At 37.3% G+C, this 19,919-nt stretch overlaps 2 protein-coding genes across 9 annotated transcripts in view; one reads left to right on the top strand and one right to left on the bottom strand.

The window, feature by feature from the left end:
• Nucleotides 1–255: 255 nt before the first annotated feature.
• pacsin3 (protein kinase C and casein kinase substrate in neurons 3) overlaps nt 256–19,919 on the top strand; it is a 49,356-nt gene continuing 29,692 nt past the window's right edge. For 3 of the 8 annotated variants that reach the window (XM_067400097.1, XM_067400096.1, XM_067400092.1), the window contains exon 1: nt 260–646. The gene's annotated coding sequence lies outside the window, so the exon portion shown is untranslated. Of the gene's footprint in view, nt 647–9,537; nt 9,604–13,819; nt 13,999–19,919 lie in introns of those variants that run through there. The other 5 variants (XM_067400095.1, XM_067400089.1, XM_067400090.1 and 2 more) reach the window with 4 other exon arrangements.
• Nucleotides 16,992–19,919, bottom strand: part of fadd (Fas (tnfrsf6)-associated via death domain) — a 39,995-nt gene continuing 37,067 nt past the window's right edge. Inside the window, exon 3 of the mRNA XM_067400099.1 lies at nt 16,992–18,634. Coding sequence (XP_067256200.1) covers nt 18,624–18,634 — 11 coding nt within the window. The 3' untranslated portion in view covers nt 16,992–18,623. The remainder of the gene's footprint in view (nt 18,635–19,919) is intronic.

Below are 19,919 nucleotides of genomic sequence, written 5' to 3' on the forward strand. Positions count from 1 at the left end.
TCTTCAGTTAGTTCTGATGATAAATGACAGTCTACAGAGGGCGCTGTTGCTCTCATTATTACTGTATAGTTATTGTAAAACTCAAATATTATTTTTTATCTTTAGTACTTTAAGAAGCGCATTGTTTTGTAATATTTACTCAGCTCAGAAAATGCAAGAATATAAAATCCCACGAGTGCAAATACTAAAATATTCCGCCGTTTGCTCTACTTGACCTGAAAGGGTTAACTCGTGTAATTGGATCAATGGGCATAATGCGGAGCCCCAGCATCTAATTTCATCCGTGAAGACTCCTCATACACGCCTGCTTCTGCTGCTGCTGCTGGAATAAACGTTAAGAGTTAATGTTGACGATGGGCCTGTTTTCTAAAAACAACCTGTTGGAAGTGTTTCTCCATGATCCTGCCTCCTGGTAAATGTTTATGGGAGATATTATTTCGCCGCTCGGTTGCCATGGCAGAAAGGGAAGGTGTCTGAGCGGTGTCAACTTTATTCACATGGCGCTTTTCTCGCTCTGAACGCAGTCTGCATCTAAATGTGCTGGAGATAAACAGCTTCACATCGCATTGAGGAACTCCAGGAGAGTTTGACGACGTGGGACATCGAGTGCATAACTGTTTTCGCCTGGATAAGGTCAAAACAACGAGTAAGTGGATTTCGATGTTTGACTAGGTTACTGTGTTTGTTTCCCTATAGCGATTAATGGGACCTGAACTATGTCTGTGAAGGGTTTCATTTGTCCAGGTCATTGTACAATAAAGCGACGAACAAGTTTTGTAACGTATTTATCTAACGGAAAATGCGTAAGCCTGTTGTGCGCCAGCCGAAGTTCGTCTAACATCCGTTTCCTTTGACACTAGAGTCGTACAAATGCCTTGAAATTTGATGAGGCTTCACCCTTTGCTTTTAGGAGAAAGGGCTAATGCCTGCAGGCTGCTGATATTACCTGTATTGTAATTAAAATGGGTGTCTCTTTAAATATAGGGAACATTGGGCCTGTTTTAAAAAAAAATTAATTCTTAAAACACAGTTTTCATTAGTTTAAATTCTTTACTAAAAGTATCCAGACTGTTAGTAGACAGGAGAAGTTAGTATTTTATATATTTATAAATAATATTTTCACTTTTTCATTTTTTTTTTAAACATAATGTGTGTATTTTATGACAAACATGCTCTTCTCTTATGACAAACTGTCTCTTAATAAAATGTATACTTGATTTAAAAAAACGTTGGGTTAGAAAATTGTTTGTGTGGGAAATTATGGGGCAAAAGGTTAAAATGCTAAATTGAAAGGAAGCAAAACAAATGAATGTATGAAAAAAAAGGTTTACATGTGACCTTTATATAACAAAAAGCTGAAATTGTTAGATTTAATTAAAAAAAAATTAACCCATGAGACATTGTTGGGTTAGAAAATTGTTTGTGTTGGAAATGATGGGGCAAAAATTCAGTTGATTATAAGTCATTTTTACAATAAATATTTGCTTTTTTTCCACTAATATAATTTAGATCACCATACTGTAGTTTTACATAATTTTGTAAAGTCTGGGTCTGGGGTTAAAGGTTAAAATTAGGGCTGCACAATCGCGATTAATCGTTTACAAAATAAAAGTTATGAAAGTTATGTTACGTAATATATGTGTGTGTTCTGTGTATAATAATTATGTATATATATATATATATATATATATATATATATATATATATATATATATATATATATATATATATATATATATACATGCACATACATGTATATATTTAAGAACAAAATTATATTTATATATAAAATATTTATATTTATATGTAATATAAATTGTATATAAATATTTATATTTATTTATACATATATATATATATTTCTTAAATTTATACATGTATGTGCATGTATTTATATATACATAATTATTATACACAGAACAAACTCATATATTACGTAACAGACTTTTATTTGCAAACGATTAATCGCGATTAATCGTTGTGCAGCCCTAGTTAAAATGCTAAATTGAAAAGAAGCAAAAAAAAAGGAAGGTATGAAAAAAGTTTCCATGATTTGACCTTCATTTAACAAAAAGTTGAAATTGTTATATTTAATTAAAATTAACCCTTGAGACAGAGAGATAAAAGTGAGACTTCAGAAGCTAAAGAGACACCCAAATACAATTACATTCTGAAGATATAATTGTTTATTTAAATATGAATTGGGATTTGAAGCACTGTTTGTGCTGGCGGTGTCAACCAGGATCAAGGTTCAGGAGAAATCGTTTGTTTTGTCTTCTCGCACCAGATTGCAGATGAATGGGAATGGCCTGTTTTTAATATTTTTCTTGTGTAAAACACAGTATTTTAGCAATTTGGCTACTTCTCCTTTTGAAACAAATCCTCATTTTAGTTCATACTGTATCAGTATGTTAATGGTTAATCAGACTACTAGAGCAAAGGAATGATCATGGCGCAAGCTGCTTTGGATAAAAAGTATCTGCAGAATGTCAAAGTGCAGTAAGAGTTAAATCAGAGATTAGACTGAGTTTAGTTACTGTGCTGTTCTGAATCGGGGCCAAGGGCTTCGTGCTCTTTAGTAATTAGTGTTTCAGCGCTTTTAAGCGAAGAGAGTTGAATTGCAGATCCGTGAGTGCTCTAGTGATCCAATTTTGTTTACTTTGTTGTTTCTTATGCTAAGATATTTTTACGTTGTATTTTGTTACTTTATTCAATCATGGGGACCCTTCATCGATCTTAAAGAAATAGTTCACCTGAAAATGAAAATTGTCCCATGATTTACTCACCCTCAAGGTGTCCTAGATCTTCTTTCAGCCGAACACAGTCTGAGTTAAATTAAAGACCCCCTGTGGTGAAAATCAAGTTTTTAATGTTGTTTATATGTCTATGTGGTGTTTTTAATATGCTTTAAGACAAACCATGTGCAAATTCATAAGTCAACATCATTGCTGAGTATTTTTTTCCTTAACCCAAAAATGAAAATGTCATTTATTACTCACCCTCTTGTCGTTCCACACCTGTAAGATCTTCAGAACAAAAATTAAGATATTTATTTGAAATCCAATGGCTCAGTGAGGCTTCCATAGCCAGCAATGACGTTTCCTCTCTCAAGATCCATTAATGTACTAAAAACATATTTAAATCAGTTCATGTGAGTACAGTGGTTCCATATTAATATTATAAAGCGACGAGAATATTTTTGGTGCGCCAAAAAAACAAAATAATGACTTGTATAGTGATGGCCGATTTCAAAACACTGCTTCGTGAAGCTTTGAAGCTTATGAATCTTTGGTGTCGAATCTGCTGTTCGGAGTGCCAAAGTCACGTGATTTCAGCAATTTGAACCGCTGATTCGACACAAAAGATTCATAACGCTCTGAAACTTAATGAAGCAGTGTTTTGAAATCGGCCATCACTATACAAGTCGTTATTTTGTTGTTTTTTTTGGCGCACCAAAAATATTCTCATCGCTTTATAATATTAATATCGAACCACTGTACTCACATGAACCGATTTAAATATGTTTTTAGTACATTAATGGATCTTGAGAGAGGAAATGTCAATGTCACATACATCGACTTGATTACAAGCCTGTATAATTCACTCTTCTACTTCTTCTGAAGCAGTTTCTGGTTCAAACATATATGGCTGAATTAAACCAGTATTTCCACTTGCCATTGTGTAGCGTTTACTACAATTGACCTAGTGGATCAGGTATTCTGAGCTGGTGTGAGTGAGTGGAGGCGGGGCTAATTTGCATATTCATTGATCCGTCTATACTAAATGAAGCAAGGGTGGAGAGTTACATTCAAGCTATTTTAAGGCACAGATACATTTTATTTTAAAAAATGTTTGAATATGTCCTTTTGGTGATCAAATATGTGTTTTAAGGGATAAAATTATTGACTACAGGGCGAGTTTAAATAATATCCTGGCTCTTCCCAGTTTTGTAATGGCATTGAATAGTGTCTGAGATGTTGAAGCCCAAAAAAGCGCATCCATCCATCATAACAGTAATCCATACGACTCCAGGGGGTTAATAAATGGCTTCTAAAGTGAAGCAATTGGTTTTTGCAAGAAAATATTAATATTTAAAACTTTATAACTATAAACTAGTATAATCATTATAATCACTGGCTTCTGGCAATGGCTGTACACATGTTCACGAGAGAGTCAAGTTCCAACAGAAGGGTGACCTCTCACCTGACATATGAAAGCTCCTCTTTTCTTATATCAAAATCCTCTGTCATTTTTCTTTAAAACTCCTCATTTTAGTTTTGTTCGGCTCTATTTACGCCTACGTCATAAGTCAGGTCAGAGGTCACCCTCTATCTCGTGAACATGCCCATGGCTGTTGCTGGAAACCAGTGATTATAGTGATTATATTAGTTATAAAGTTTTAAATATTAAGAATTTTCTTACAAAAACCAATTGCTTCACTTTAGAAGCCATTTATTAACCCCCTGGAGTCGTATGGATTACTGTTATGATGGATGGATGCGCTTTTTTGGGCTTCAAAATCTCACACTATCCAATGCCATTACAAAGCTGGGAAGAGTCAGGATATTATTATTATCCCTTAATACTCATTTTATCCCTTAACTAGAGTTGTATGGATTATATTTACTATGGATGGATGCACTTTTTGGAGCTTCAAAAACTCTATTCAATTCCAGTACAAAGCTAGGAAGAGCCAGGATATTATTTAATATAACTCCGATTATTAATATATCTCTGAAAGAAGAAAGTCATACATACACCTAGGATGACTTGAGGGTGAGTAAATCATGGGATAGTTTTCATTTTTGGGTGAACTATGCCTTTAAGCCAGGTGCACACCGTACGATTTATAATAGCCCTTTAAAACTGTTGCTTGTCAGACTGTACGAACATGATCCTACTGTAAGCCATTTCACATTGTACGATCTCAGCTGTCATTAATGTCAGACTATACGGCAGTCAAGATGCATTAAACACGGATGCACACAAAAAATAAATTTTACATGGTAGGAGAATGATAGCGATCAAAGAGTTAGGCTACGTTCACACTGTCAGTCCAAATCCAATTATTTGTGTATCCGATTGGAATCTGATCTAAAATTATTGACTGTCCACATTGTGTATCGCAACTTTTCAGATCCGGTTTGTGTGTCCATGCTGCTCTTTCATTTTCCGGAATATCTGCATTGGTTTCTATGGCAATGCGTTGGTAGGCATACGTCAAAAACAAGATGTTCACGTCTGCTTTGCAATACGGATGTTGTCTTATTTACAACATGACAATGTGTAGCCGCCGCGTTGGACTACTGTGTCTTCTGAGGCAGCGGAAGAAGCATAGGAGGCTGGGATGAGCGGCTTTAGTTTATTCTGTACTGTCGTCTCATCTGGTTTCAAAACATGTCTTCGATATATATTGTCATTTTCAGCCTGTCCGGCACTTTGCAACAACACAACCTTGTTTCTAAAGTGACTTTCAGCACGTTTCCTATAACAGCGTCTGACGTTTACATTGTAAACGGTGTGAGAAAGTCACATAAACCACACAAAATCTGATCAGAGCAGTCAAGACTGAAACAGATTTTCAGAAATGTGATTTGAATAGGATTTTAAACCACATATGAATGTAGCTTGAGACGGATTAATAAAAATCGTATTTCATGTTTTTTGCCATTCACACATGCTAAATCTGATCGGATTTCAATCGGATATGCACACAAGTCGGATTTGGACTGACAGTCTGAACGTAACGAGATTTTGGCCCAGGATCAGTGGAATCTTTTAGGATTCTCTTCTTTTTTTTTTTTTCTCTTTCTCAGATGGCCAAATCTTGGCCAGAATCGTACGGTGTGAACCCGGCATTAGACTAAACTCACTGGGGCAAACGTAGGAAACTATCTCTGTTGATGTGCGTGGTGCTGGAGGACATTGGGTGGAGAACAAAACTGCCTTTGTTTTCTTCATGCCTACACAGAGTGCACTGAGCCTTTGAGAGCAGGGCTATATTGAGCTGTCCTCAAGCCAAATTCAGGATTCTTTGACAGATCAGTGTTCCCGGGAAGATGTTTGGGAGGAAGGAAAATGTGTGGTTTTAAGTGAGCGATGAACACAAAGTTGCCTGATCTTGTGGTGACATTTTGGTCTAAATAGACATTCTGTAAATTTGCATTATGCTTTTGAAGAAATGTTATGGGTTCAATAAAAGCTGTTTGCTGTCTAAACATGCAGAAAAAATATTAAAAAGGAAATGAAATCATAGAGAGAACCCGCATCGATGATAATTTTACCATTTTCTGCCAAAGGCTAGGCTATTTTGAGTTGTAAAATGCATGCTAAATGTGATCTTTATGAATTAATAATTGATAAAGCTTTGTAAAAACTAAAAAAATATTAAAATTATTGCATATATATTATAAATTTGGTTGTTTCTCAATACTGCATTGCCAATAATGGTCACCAGATATATCGCCAAGGCCGATTATATTAGCTGATATTTGGCTTTTTTTTTTTTTTTTTTTTTTTTTTGTAATTAAATGTTTATTAAATATTCAAAGACTTGGTTAAATTATATAGTTTTGTGGCTGTTAAAGCAGAAACGAAAGCTGCTGCTTTCCGTATCCTTTTCTGTTGTCTCCAGGGGCATTCATATGTAAATTTCCCAATATTAGAACAAAGATTCAGAAAAAGCCCATACATTTACAAACAGACCCTCCCCTTGAAGAATTCAGAAAAATGGTTGAATATGGACAAAAGAGAATTAAAACACCAGGTGTAAATGGGAATGTGTCTTCCTCATCTACTTGTGATCCGATCGACCAAAACGCATCTTAAAACCAAGTGTAAACAGGGTCTAAGATATTGGCATCAGCGTCAGCCATCAAAAAAATCCATATCGGCCAACCTCTAATTGTAATCTGTATTAGCCGATTACTTTTCTTTTTAACATGCAGCGAGTCTTCTCACAGACTTTAGGAAACAAGCTTCGAGAAGAACGTTCACTTCGATCGGTTTCCTTTTGTCAGTCATCCATTTATGAAATTAGGCCATGGTTCCCTGTAAAATAATCCACTGCTTCTGTCGGTTCAGTCCTGCTGCCCTGGACATGTGCCACAAGCTCTAACAGTGGGCCTTTTCACGTTTGCTAGTGCTTCCAAATCTGTTATGTTTCATAGACCAATCATTTCATGCAACATTTTTTTGAAGACGAGCAGCAATTACCCAGTTCAGCTTTATTCGTCCAATGAAGAAGTGAATATACTAGACCTAAACTAGACATCTGGGACGAGCAGAGCCTTGTTTGGTTCAGTAGGAGTGTTTGAGGCAGGCGAGGGCCTGATGAGGTGAGCGGCCGTGTGCTCGGGGTCTAATTAGAGCAGCGTGCCTGAACCTGACGGCACACAGGAATGTGCTATATGTCATAGGTGATGTCACATTCCAAACGTGTGCTCTACAGATGTTCACAGTCGTAATTAATGCAAGTGTAGTGTTTTCAGCTCATGTTATGCATTGTAGTTAAATAAATAAATATGTTTTATATAATGTATAAATATAAATTATCTTGCTATCATCAAATTAAATTAATCGAACATATCCATTACTCACACATGCACACTTTGGCAATAGAATGGCCATTGGCTAGTTAATTTTTAAGTTTACTCACCAGACTGATGTATATAAAAAGTATATGTATGTATGATTCCACTAAATTAGCCTATCTTTGTACAATGGCACAACTTTTTAAATTAAGATACAGTATACGGTCATATGTGATATCTGAAAGTACACTCTTATCAATCAAGCATTAAATTATGATTTTATGATAATCAAGCATTATTTAATGATAGAACGTAATTAATTAGAACTAAAACTTGGTGTATGAATGCACATTTGTCATTTTAACTGACCTTAGGACTGGTTTGGTGCTTAACTTTGTTCTACATTCAGTGTTTCTGTTAAAAATAAAAAGCAATAATACTGATAAGATAATAATAATAATTCTACTACTAACAACAATATAAAACGAACTAAGGATTGATGAGCCGCTGGGTAAATAAATATTAATCACGTTGTCTGCGTTCGCTCTGATTTGAGGAAATCAAAACAGGGACAGTAATAGGTGAGCGCTAGCCAATGAGATTGCCGTTTTGCGCATTACTTCCGCCCACTACCGGAGAAACCAGCAGAGGCCTGTCCTTAAAGGCTGAATAATTCCAAATTAATTCCTTATTTTGACAGGAAAATACAACAAAGAATTCGTCAAATCAGATGAATTGAAATTATTTGAAGTGCGCTTTACGGATCGCTTAAAGTGGAACTCGGTAAGATTTGCGAAGCTCCCCCTACAGGTTCCTTCAGTGAATCACACTGTCGTAAATACTCCAACCGCAGCTCTGGGCTACAACGCTCACCAGCGCAGTAGTTTTGCAAATATAGTACAAGAAATCTCGATGGAGGTGGGTAATTTTCGAAATTATCTTATAAAGTCATAATATATACATTGTTTTTGAATTACCGTAAAGCATTTTGTCACTCTCGCGTGAACGTGAACATGAGGCGAGATTGTGTCGGGTCGGCGCAGCTCAAATTGCAAGTGCTGTTTTCTGGCGTAGACGTGCCAGAGGGAGTTAGTGCACGCCTCAAACACACCACTACAAGTCAATTAAACGTTGTAAGGACTATTTATGAAGGTAAAAAAGTTACTTAGTTCTGCTTTAACAGAGAGCGAAAATCAATAAATCAGTAAATAAATCTGCAACATGTAGTACTATTTCAAAATGCCAGTGTTTCCAAATATGTTAGTTTTTTTCTTTTAGAGCTGTCTATTTAACGCGTTAATTTATTTAATTTAGCTATGGGAAAAAATAACACGTTAAAATTATTAACGCACCCGCCCCACCCCAGACTTACATAATTCATCTTGCATTTCATAAAGTTGATTGTTGAATGTTATATGGATCACATGCTGCCATTCACCACCAAAAATACAGATTTGGCATACAGTATTGTTGGTAAAGCAGGTTTATAAAACTTTTTAGTAAAAAAAAAAAAAAGTTATTTAAGGTATGAAAAATTCACCAAAGTAGTGAAATTACTATTCTAGATGTGAACATCTGGTTATGTGTGGGTGGATTATTCTCTACATAAACAGTCTCTTTTAGTTAGTGACGTATTAAGTTGTTTACTGTAAGTGCATTACTATATTTTTGTTTCTGAGGTAATCATCCATAGAGCTTAACTCATATTGAACCTGGAACATTCCTTGCATAAGGTGTTGACTTTCGACTAGGTCAGGTTTGAGGCCAGTAGCACAAAGCCGAGGTGTTTTCCAGTGTCCTCATGATTGCCTCTTCAGGTCTTCTATGTGTGGCATTTCACTCTTCATATCAGAATGTGCCACCTTTGAGTGCCTGGGTTTATATTAACCTGCTGCTTTCTTTACTGTACTGCCATCTTAAGTGGACCAGGAGACCCTTTCAGCTGCTTACATCTTCTCTGGCTTACTAAAACCTGTCAAAGCCTAACATCTCCTTCCTCTCACAGGGCCAACGAAGAGGCCGTGTCTTTGGGCAAAGAACCACTAATATCTAACATTCTCCTTTGCTTTTGGTAAGTTCCTTATTTTACACTTGCATCTATCTGTTTTTGCAAATGTTATGCTGCATTTCCATATGCCTATGCCATGTGTGACTTATTGTGCATGTCTTTTAGTGGTCGACCAATATGGGGTTTTCAATAATTAACGTTGACATCTTGATGTCTGGTTAATACAGATAAAACAAATTTCTGATATGAAAACGTATTTTACACAAGACTTACTCAAATCTTTATATATTGGCAAGGCTATCAATAGATTTTTGAACTGACACAATAGTGAAATCCCACTTCATTTACCAAAGTTGGCAGCTTTATTGTATATTCCAATCCGCTAATCTCAAAATGGCAAAATATTATGCTGGCGGATATATAGGTCAGTAATGTCTTTACAATTTTAGACCATTTGAATTGCATGATTTCCCTCATGAGAATAAGCTATCTGCCGTTTATTTTCCCCTAACCACGTTGGTTGCCGGTTGCAGAGGAGTAAGATCCTGTTGGAAAGTGTATGCTGGGATTAATGGGCATTTTTGGAGTTGAAATATTGTAGACGCTCTGTTGTCTTGTATACATTAATCAGATTAATGACTGCGAGTTTCCAGCGGGGCTTATGAGCGCTTCCACCCCTCCTTCCCATGGCCTCATTCTGCTCAGACGGAAGCCATTGTTTTCATGGGTCTGTCTGTGGTAGCAGGTTATCCAGAGATTGTCATTTATTTACTGACCTAGCCCACAAGTCAAAGGATTTCTTCTTGTGTACCACTGATGCTTGCATGCATTTTGCTGTTTGCGAAGGTGTGTGTGTGTGTGTCAGAGGTCTCTGTGTGAGAGTCATACAAACAAATGCTGCATGCCGCAAGTTGTATTTTTAAAGCCACATCTAACAACTAGAGTAAATGCCCCTCTAATTGATTCCAAATGTGCTGCCATGCACTACTCTACTTTTGGGGGTTGTTACAGAGCATTGGCACAGTGAATTTGTTTCCAATGCTGCTGTGTAGTTGACCCCATAATGAACTCTTTTATTCGTCATCATTACGATTTTTGAACCCCCCCCCCCCATGAAAAATGTTTTGCAGAATGTCTGTTGCTCTTTTCCATTCAGTAAAGTGGATGAGGGAAGATATTATCGAGCAAAGAAGCATCCTAAAAGTAGTTTGTGCCCATCATGTGCAAAATATACCAGCCGTTTTTTGTTTAATCAAACAACACCAACAAAAAAAGAGAAAATCACTCACTGCTTTAAGAATCATTGTATATTTAATTCATGAAGACAGATGGCAGGGTTTTAATTGACAGCGCCAAAACAATGCTAAAAAGTTTAAATTTAGTTGTCGCAGTAGCTCTTAATTCTCTTATGTTTTTATGTATATTTAAAGGGGCACTATAATGCCCCTTTTACAAGGTGTAGTATAAGACTCTGGTGTCCCTAGAATGTGTCTAATTTCAGCTCAAAATACCCCACAGAACATTTATTATAGCTTGTCAAATTTGCCTCTATTTGGGTGTGAGCAAAAACACAGGATTTTTGTGTGTGTCCCTTTAAATGCAAATAAGCTGCTGCTCCCGGCCCCCTTTTCAGAAGAGGGCGGGGCTTTAACAGCTCAACAACAACAAAGTTGGAGAATCTCACGCAGCCAAAATGAGGATTGTCAGTAACCTTGGTCCAAAGCGGGCCAGCTGGGGCTTGAGGCGCAGTCGAGGTGAAAGGCGGAGCTAATCGTAGTCAGGTGATGGTCTACACCAGCACTTCTCAAAGTCCGGACTCCGGTCCGGATCCGGACCCGGAGGGAATTCAATCCGGACCCGCCTCCATTTCGTATTTCAACAGCAGTAACTGTGTGTAAGGGATTAAAAATCTGGATTTCTTACTTTGAAAAACGCATGTCAAAATCATTTGTTTAGTGTTTTATGTCTTTTTGGAGATGGTCCGAAATTAAAGCGAAGGCGAGATATCTAAAGTTTTCCTCCGTGATTCGGTTGCCATGACATCCAGTGAGCATATACTTTTGATGTAATTGGATATGAGTCGCGCGATGCAGCAAGCGTTTGAATGAGTGTGGAGCAGTGGTTCTCAACCTGCGGCCCGTCACAAATGTAAATGCTGCCCGCGATATGCCGACCACAATAATAATAAACAAAAATAGCATACAATTTATTTTTGTTTTAAAATTTAAATTAAAGTGAATTAAATAAATATAAATGAGCTATAATGCTTTATTTGTCATATAAAATAATTTTGGTGAGTATCTATTATTTTCAGACATCAGGCAACGTAGGCTAATGACTCAATCACTCATTTAACGAAACAAACACAAGTGCGCGCTTTGGAAGAATTCAAACAGTAGTTAGGCTAATTTTGTAAATTTAAGCCTCAAAATGGTCAAATTTGTTATTAAAGGAGAAAAGCTAAATGTGGAAGATAAAATGACACGACACAAGGAAGAGTCGCAGCATCAGCAGCAAAGGTAAGAAGAATGGAAGAATCAGTTTGCTGTTAGGCCTAATGAGCGAGATGGGCAGCCTTCCTGTTTGCTCTGTAGTAAAGTACTTGACAAGCAAAACCTACAATTTCAGAAGACTGAACTGTGAATTCGATGTGTTTGTTTGATGTATTTTAAATCAGTAAAATAACCGCATCAGCGCACCCGCGGCTGGATGAGCCCAACTCTGCGCGCGCTCGCGGATTCGATGCTGCGCGAGGGATTGCGACGTGACAGAATGCTTGATATCGTCAGAGATTGTAATTAGCCTACAGTGCGCTCAGTGTTGTTTGTAAAAAGAGCTGAGTAACATTTGCTTATTAAGGCGTTTATGTGATTGTTTGGTGACTATTGCGATGCTGTTGAAAAGAGTCATAAAGTCATACAGAATTAAATAGCAACTTAAAGTGATTGTATATACAGTTTGTGTGTTCATTGAGCATTACTGATTATTATTGTAAAGCTAATGTCAGTAAGTTAGTTTTTATTTGTTATTTATTGTGTGCAACATCTTAGTATAATAATAGTATTATCCGCTAATACCATAACATTAAATCTGATTGGTTTGCATTGGTGACGTCATATGCAAATTATATGCGGACGGTGAGACCTGCACTTGGACCATTGTGCGGACCACTGGGAAAAAAGTTTGAGAACCACTGGTCTACACGCTGAAATGGGTTGGGTTGTGTGACGTCTGATCAAGGGAGGTGTGGTTAAGGGCATTTTTTAAATCAGCGCTGCGGAGCTAGTGGACACGCAACTTGATTTTGGCCTCGGTGCCTAAGGTCTGTGGCCATAGGCCCAGCCCGGCACACTGTTAGCCCTGGCTCGCACTGGCCCAACAGTGGAAACGCGGCTAATGTGTAAGTAACTTTAAAGTTTACTCTATTCTTCTCCCAGTTAACCAGCTCACTTACTTTAATGTATTTCTGGGGAAGTGGATGAATTTGCATGTTGTAAATTCCACAGATCTGATTCTCTGAACTGCGGCACAAACTAACATGGTGGCACCCAACGCGTGTATAGCTCAACTAACACGATCATTATAAAGGTGTTTAAACAGCAAAACTCATCCACTTGCATATATTTGACAATTGGAATATCTGTTATTGATATTGATATTGATATTTTGGTACCGTGACAACACTAGAAACAATAAAGTGGTACGTTCTAAATAATGGTCACCTTGAAAAACTCACACTGGGGCCTCAGCCAGAATATTTAAACTTGCGTGTGAAAGGGTTAAAATTTCTGTAAAATAAAATATCTCCCTTTGCAAATATCTTTTTTGTTTGATGAAAGTAAATGCATCATACAGGTCTGGAGATGATCATTAATCTTTTTAGAGGGATACTCCACCCAAAAATGAAAACTCAGTCATCATTTACTCACCCTCATGTTGTACCAAACCTGTACGACTTTTATTGAGAATGAGTTTAGATAATCCTGTCTTAATGCCCACTACAATTTTGTTCTTGTCAGCCAGTTGTGTGAATAAAGAATTGCTCTGTTTTGTAATAATCTAGCCTGACAGACTTTAGCACTGATCTGGCAAAAGCATCTAAACAGAGTCAACGACCTATGAAAAGTAAACTTCCCCAAAAGCAGGGCCCCTGACACTCTGAGCAACTTGTGCAACAAATTGTTAGAGGCATTTATACAAATGGGAGTTCGGCACATCTGTCTCTTGGGGAAGGGGGTTGCCCGGTTAAAGCTGTTGCACTAGATTTCAAATAACATGCATGATCAGCCATCTGCTGCTGTCTATTTTTTGACTGAGTATATAAGTACAGAATATTTTCCATACCATAAGCATTTAAATCATTGCCGACATGCAATGGATTGTGAATTTTAGACCGAAGCCTTTTCAACTGAATAATCCTGAGGATTTGGACGTGTTCTTCTAGCACAAGGAAATTAAGTAAGTTCCAACAACTCAAAGCTGGGTAGTTTTTGTCTTTGTTGTTAGTCATGGGCAATGTTGATTTAATCGGGTTTCGAATATCACAAAGGTTTTGTCCTTTTTTATTACCTGAAAGCTGATTTGGTATCCTAGTTCTCAAGGTTTTTTGTCAGGAGCGGGAATCTATTAATACATTTGTGCTGCGTTGCTCTGTACAGTGTTTCAAAGGTCATCAGACAAACATCACTATTACTTTTTGCTCATACTTGCCTATAAGGGAACGGTTAAATCCTTAACTCTAAATATTAAACTGCTCTGCATAACTCATTCTGCACCTTTTATGCCATGAACTTGAAAGAAGGGCTGCTTGATTATGGCAAAAACTATAATCAAGATTATTTTTCGTCAATATTGAAATCAAGGTTATTTAACACAATCATTGGTGGGCGATACAATCAAAGTCATATTTCACAGTATGAGTAATTTTAAATATCAGTGAAATTTCACAATTATCAATACTTCAGCAAAAACTAATACTAGGTAACAGAATATTCTTACTGTACACACTGAATATAGACTAATCCTTATTAAAGCAAAGTTATTCAGTCAAGATCAGTGAGTGATTTTCCTTTTGTCATTTGGTGTTTGGTTCTTATCATTAATGACAGATTGCAGCAGGTTTATTTGGCTGCTGTCACTTTAAGAGCTGGAAAGGTCCAGTATACTGTTACACCCGACCGTCTATGCACACCTTGGCAATAGAATCGCCATTGGCTTGTACGTTTTTTAGTTTACTCGCCAGACTGAAAATCAAAACAGGGACGATATAATAGATAAGTGCCAGCCAACGAGATTGCCATTTGCGCATTAATTCCGCCACTCCCGGAGAAATCGGCATATCTTCTTCTGGTTGTTCTTAAAAGCTGAATAATTCATAATGAACTCCGTTATTTTGACAGAAAACTACAAAAAAAATATAGTTTACATGTAATGTGTCAACTCTCGCTCTCTCTCTTTGTGTGTGAGTGTACTTGTTTTTGTGAAATATCAGGACACAAATGTGTATAATGACATGGGTATGACATAGGTATTACAAAAAGAGGTGAAATATGAGGACATTCAGCATGTCCCCACTTTTCAAAAGGCTTATAAATCATACAGAATGAGTTTTTGTGACAAAGTAAAAGTGTGCACAGTTTCCTGTGAGGGTTAGGTTTAGGGGTAGGGGTAGTGTAGGGGGATAGAAAATACGGTTTGTACAGTATAAAAACCATTATGTCTATGGAATGTCCCCACATTTCACAAAAACAAGTATGTGTGTGTGTGTGTGTGTGTGTGTGTGTGTGTGTGTGTGTGTGTGTGAGAAACACAGCGCTTTGCGCCAAGTTGTGCGCTTTCACACAAGAGAATTTATTAGCCAATGGCTAATGATAGATATTATTTAGTCCCCTAAAGTGAAGATTTAGTCGCATATGCAAGTGATTGTACACAGCATTTTACAACCTTCATTTATTTGGCTGATTTGGATGTTAAATAGTGTTTTAAAAGTGCCGACTTCGGTACCAAATGTAAAAAATTTGACACTTTGAGTGATGTTGAGCAGATTCGTTAACCCTTCTGATTGGCCATTGTGTTCACACGCTCATCAGATATGTCTGTGATTGGCTACAATGATCAACACTTCAAAAACATGTTGTAAATAGACCGGTCCGCTGATTTCAAACGCTCCACTTTCAAAACACTTTCATATTCATTCCATGTGCGTTTACTGTAGCGAATCACAGACATATATGTTGTGTATGAACACGATGGCCAATCAGAGGTGTTTACTAATCCACTCAACAGCACTCAAAGCGTCACTTTTTTTTTTTTTTAATCAAATTTGATACTTTTGACAACACTAATGTTAAGTTTGGACTTTTAGGGAAGTTGCGCTGGATGGAAGGCGGCGGCGGCACAATAATCGTTTTACCTCGATTATCTTGTTTTCATAATGGTTGGAAGCCAAAATCGAAATTGAAAATCAATTCCCATTAATTGCACAACCCTACTTGAAAGAACTTCAAATGTATGGTTTATTAAAACGGCATCCTAGTAGCATGCTAACAAGCAAATGTCAAAAACATTTTGATCACCTTGGCAACTGAATAGCAACACCCTAGATCATGGAGAGCTTTGTATGTGGAAGCACCACTTATATTTCTTCTGGAAAAAGTAAAAATTGGCTCTATAGATTTTTGCTCTGGATAGGCACTATGGTTTGTTGTTTGCCATCAAGGCGGTCCAACACATCTTTTGCGCAGTAGATCTGAGAGCTGCCTGCTCTTCCCTCGATGTTTTGCTGAGACAGCCGTGTAATTACAGCCGTCGCGGTCACTCCTCTCCCCAGACATAACCGTTTTTAGCTCGGATCTCCGTGGGAGTGCTGAGCTCTTTTACATCGATGTGATGGACCAAATCAGAAGCACTGCTGTACAGTACAATAGAGAGCTGCACAATGAAAAGGGGGCCACACTCCTCCCTGCTTGTATTTCAATTTTACAGCTCTAGGCTCTCGGTGAACATGTCCATTGTGTTGATTTACTTGTTGCTAGGCTCTTTGAGCCATGGCCCTGACAGTGGGTATTTGACACGTCCAGTTAGAACCTAAAAGTCCTCTCTTCCATCTACTCTCAGCTGTTGGAAATTGTTGCCTGCTAATGGAAGAGGGTTTATTAGGATCTGCTGTGTTCTCGCTCCAGCTTGGCGGGATCTCTGGGGCTTTGATTATTTCTGGAGTTCAACATGACACAGCTGCTCGCTGCTGTACTTACAGTGTGACATGCTCCATGGGAATGGGTGTGTCTGGCTTCTTCAATGTCTTGTGCACATATTGTTAGGAATGCTTTGTGCTTTTTTTTCCTCCTTCCATTTCCTTGTAGTTTTTGCATAGTTCCTTGTATATTTGTTAGAATCAATATGGGTTACAATTGATGGGTTATGTGCAATTCAAACACTTTTTCACAAATTTATTCAGGTATATTCATGAGGGTTTTTCACACTTTCAACCTGGATCATTCAAAACCCCCGGGTAAACAGAATCCTGGGTTATCTTGATTCACTTTTCACATTGCTTATAATTTACCCGGGGGTTAGCGATTAATCGTGGGTATTCGTACGCTGCCGTTTCACACTGTGCATTCCTAAGCCCTGGGTTAACATCCTTATTTTCAATATCATTGTCGCTGATTGGACGAACGCTGCACGTGATATGCTTATATAAGGCCTCTAGGATTGCGCGTCATCATATTATATATTATTGACGGTACCAAAGTCTGTACTTTTGACAACCCTAGTACAAAGTCGTTACTGAAATTTTAAAAATGTAACAATACCAGCATTTCCCTCTAGCATTTTTGAGCGCTGATGAGCGGATTCTTAAAAACCTCTGATTGGTTGTGTTCACATGCTCAACAGAAATGTCTGTGATTGGCTACAATGATCATTGCTTTAAAAACATGTTGTAAATGGACATATGTGACGCTCTTCATCGAGAGATACACAGATAAACACGGGAATGTTTGAAAAGCAGGTCTGTCAGCAGATCATATATATCCACTGATGGATCCGCCTATCTGTATCTGTGTATTTATGTTTTTGAAGCATTGATCATCATTGTAGCCAATCACATCTGTTGAGCGTGTGAACACAATAGCCAATCAGAGGTGTTTAAGAATCCGCTCAACAGCTCAAAATGCTAGGGGAAAATGCTGGTATTGTCATTTTTAAAATTTCGGTTTATCCTGAATGGACATTTCAGACTATAAAGGTAAGAATGAAATGGTCTCTTCACTCCAATTGTCATGTTTTGTCGCCGTTTCTGCTCTTTCACAGATTTTCTTACAATACATATTTTTTTTCTCATGCATTGAACCAGAAATCTCCACTTCAGTAGCACTTTCAGTAGCACACACAACTTTTTTTTTTCTGAATATATTTTATTCTATATGTGTATTTTCTGAGGTTTTTATAGAGGGATTTGTTCATATCATTCATCATATCATTCAGCATCTCTAGAAGAAATTGGTGTCATTGTCCAGCTTCAGTAAGTTCAGTACTGATTCATTATGTTGTAAAAATAGTTATTTATTAATTTAGTTAATTTATCTCTACAGCAGCTCTGAAGAAAACTGTGATGTCACCGTCCAGCTCAGTTCAGTTTGCATACAATGGTGTCAATGCAGGCAGATCAAAAACATTGTTGAATATCAAGTGTCCCTAACAGTGGCAAGAAACCCAAATTGAGCCAGGTGTTAACATAGAGAGAGAGAAAAAAAAAACCTTGGGAGAAACCAGGCTCAGTCAGGGGGCCAGTTCTCCTCTGGCCAACATGATCTGTATATATGATTATGATATATCAGGCAGCGTTACAGGTCATGAGTCAGCTATGGATTGGAACAGTCAAAATATTTAATCCCATTCCATCTGGTTAAAGATCGGATTAATTCTGCCGGTAAGGAAATGGTTTTGTTGAGGATCTGTGTCACTGGCTGTCGTGTCGGTGAGGCCTTCACAGGGGATAGTTGATACAATCTAGCTGACACTTCAGGGATGTGTTTAGGCACAGGTCCTCCTCCTGATCTGGATACGGCCTGGATCTGGAACTACGGTAAACCTTAGAGAATAAACAGAGATTAATATTAGCGTAGATGCCATTCTTCTTATGATGAAAGAAAGAAAGAAAGATTCTCATACAGGCTTGGAATGAAATTTATTCCTAAATACCTAAGATTTTTTTTTTTCCTGGCTTACAGTATTTAATGATTTATGGAATAATAATAAAAAAGCGATATCCAAAATCCCCTCTGTAAAATCCTTTAACTCTAGTGTGTCTAGTGTGTCATTTTTCAACCTGGTTTTATCCAATGTTCAGATATACTCTTAATGTATGCAATTTAGTGCATATGTAAAGGGTTAGTTCACCAGTGTCTTTAATTACTCACCCGTTCCACACCCGTAAGACCTTCGTTCATCTTTGTAACACAAATTAAGGTATTTTTGATCAAATCTAATGGCTTGTGAGGCCAGCATTGAGAGCAAGTTAACTTTAGACTTTCAAATGCCCAGAAAGGTACTAAAAACGAAAACAGTTCATGTGAGTATAGTGGTTCTATTTTAATGTTATGCAGCAACAAGAATACTTTTTGTGCGGCAAAATAACAACTTTATTCAACAATATCTAGCACTCGTCACTGAACTAAATACTGCTTCATGAAGCTTCGAAGCTTTACGAATCTTTTGTTTCGAATCAGTGGTTCATAATTGTTGCATAATCTGTTCTGTTTCACATACTTTTTTTTTTAAATGGTAGGCAGTATTCTATGCATACTACACCATTAGTGATATGCTAATATCCTATAGCAATGGTAGTACTCCAAACATTACTCTTTGATTTTAAATTAGCAACTGAGGGTCAAGTGAAGTTCTCATATTAGCGCTCCTTCTGGCGTGTTTGTGGGAAATACCATCACCAGGAGTCGACTTTCCACTCCCTCCCCTGCCTTCACCTCACAGGGAGGAAGTTCAGGGGAAGATATCCAAGCTCTCTTTATTCATTGGAAAACAACAAAATGTGTGTCTCAATTTTTACTAGTGTACTATTCTATGACGTTTTGTAGTGTATATATAGTGCTAGTAGTGTGTTCACACTAAAAATTCCAAATGGAAAAGAACACTTAAATTCCTGGATGATGCACTTAATTAACCCAAAAAATGAGAATGTTGTGGAACATTGGAATGTGTGTAATGTTGGAAACTTCATACACTCAACTGTCAAAGATTTAATTACGTAGTGGAGGGGGAGTGGCTTCAGAATCTGATGTTGAATGACAAAATAAGCTTATAAAACTCATGCACTCCATGGTTGAGTACATAAGTACATAGTGTATAAGTGCATAGTG

This window comes from Chanodichthys erythropterus, chromosome 11 (assembly GCF_024489055.1).
Source record: "Chanodichthys erythropterus isolate Z2021 chromosome 11, ASM2448905v1, whole genome shotgun sequence".
Taxonomy (NCBI): domain Eukaryota; kingdom Metazoa; phylum Chordata; class Actinopteri; order Cypriniformes; family Xenocyprididae; genus Chanodichthys; species Chanodichthys erythropterus.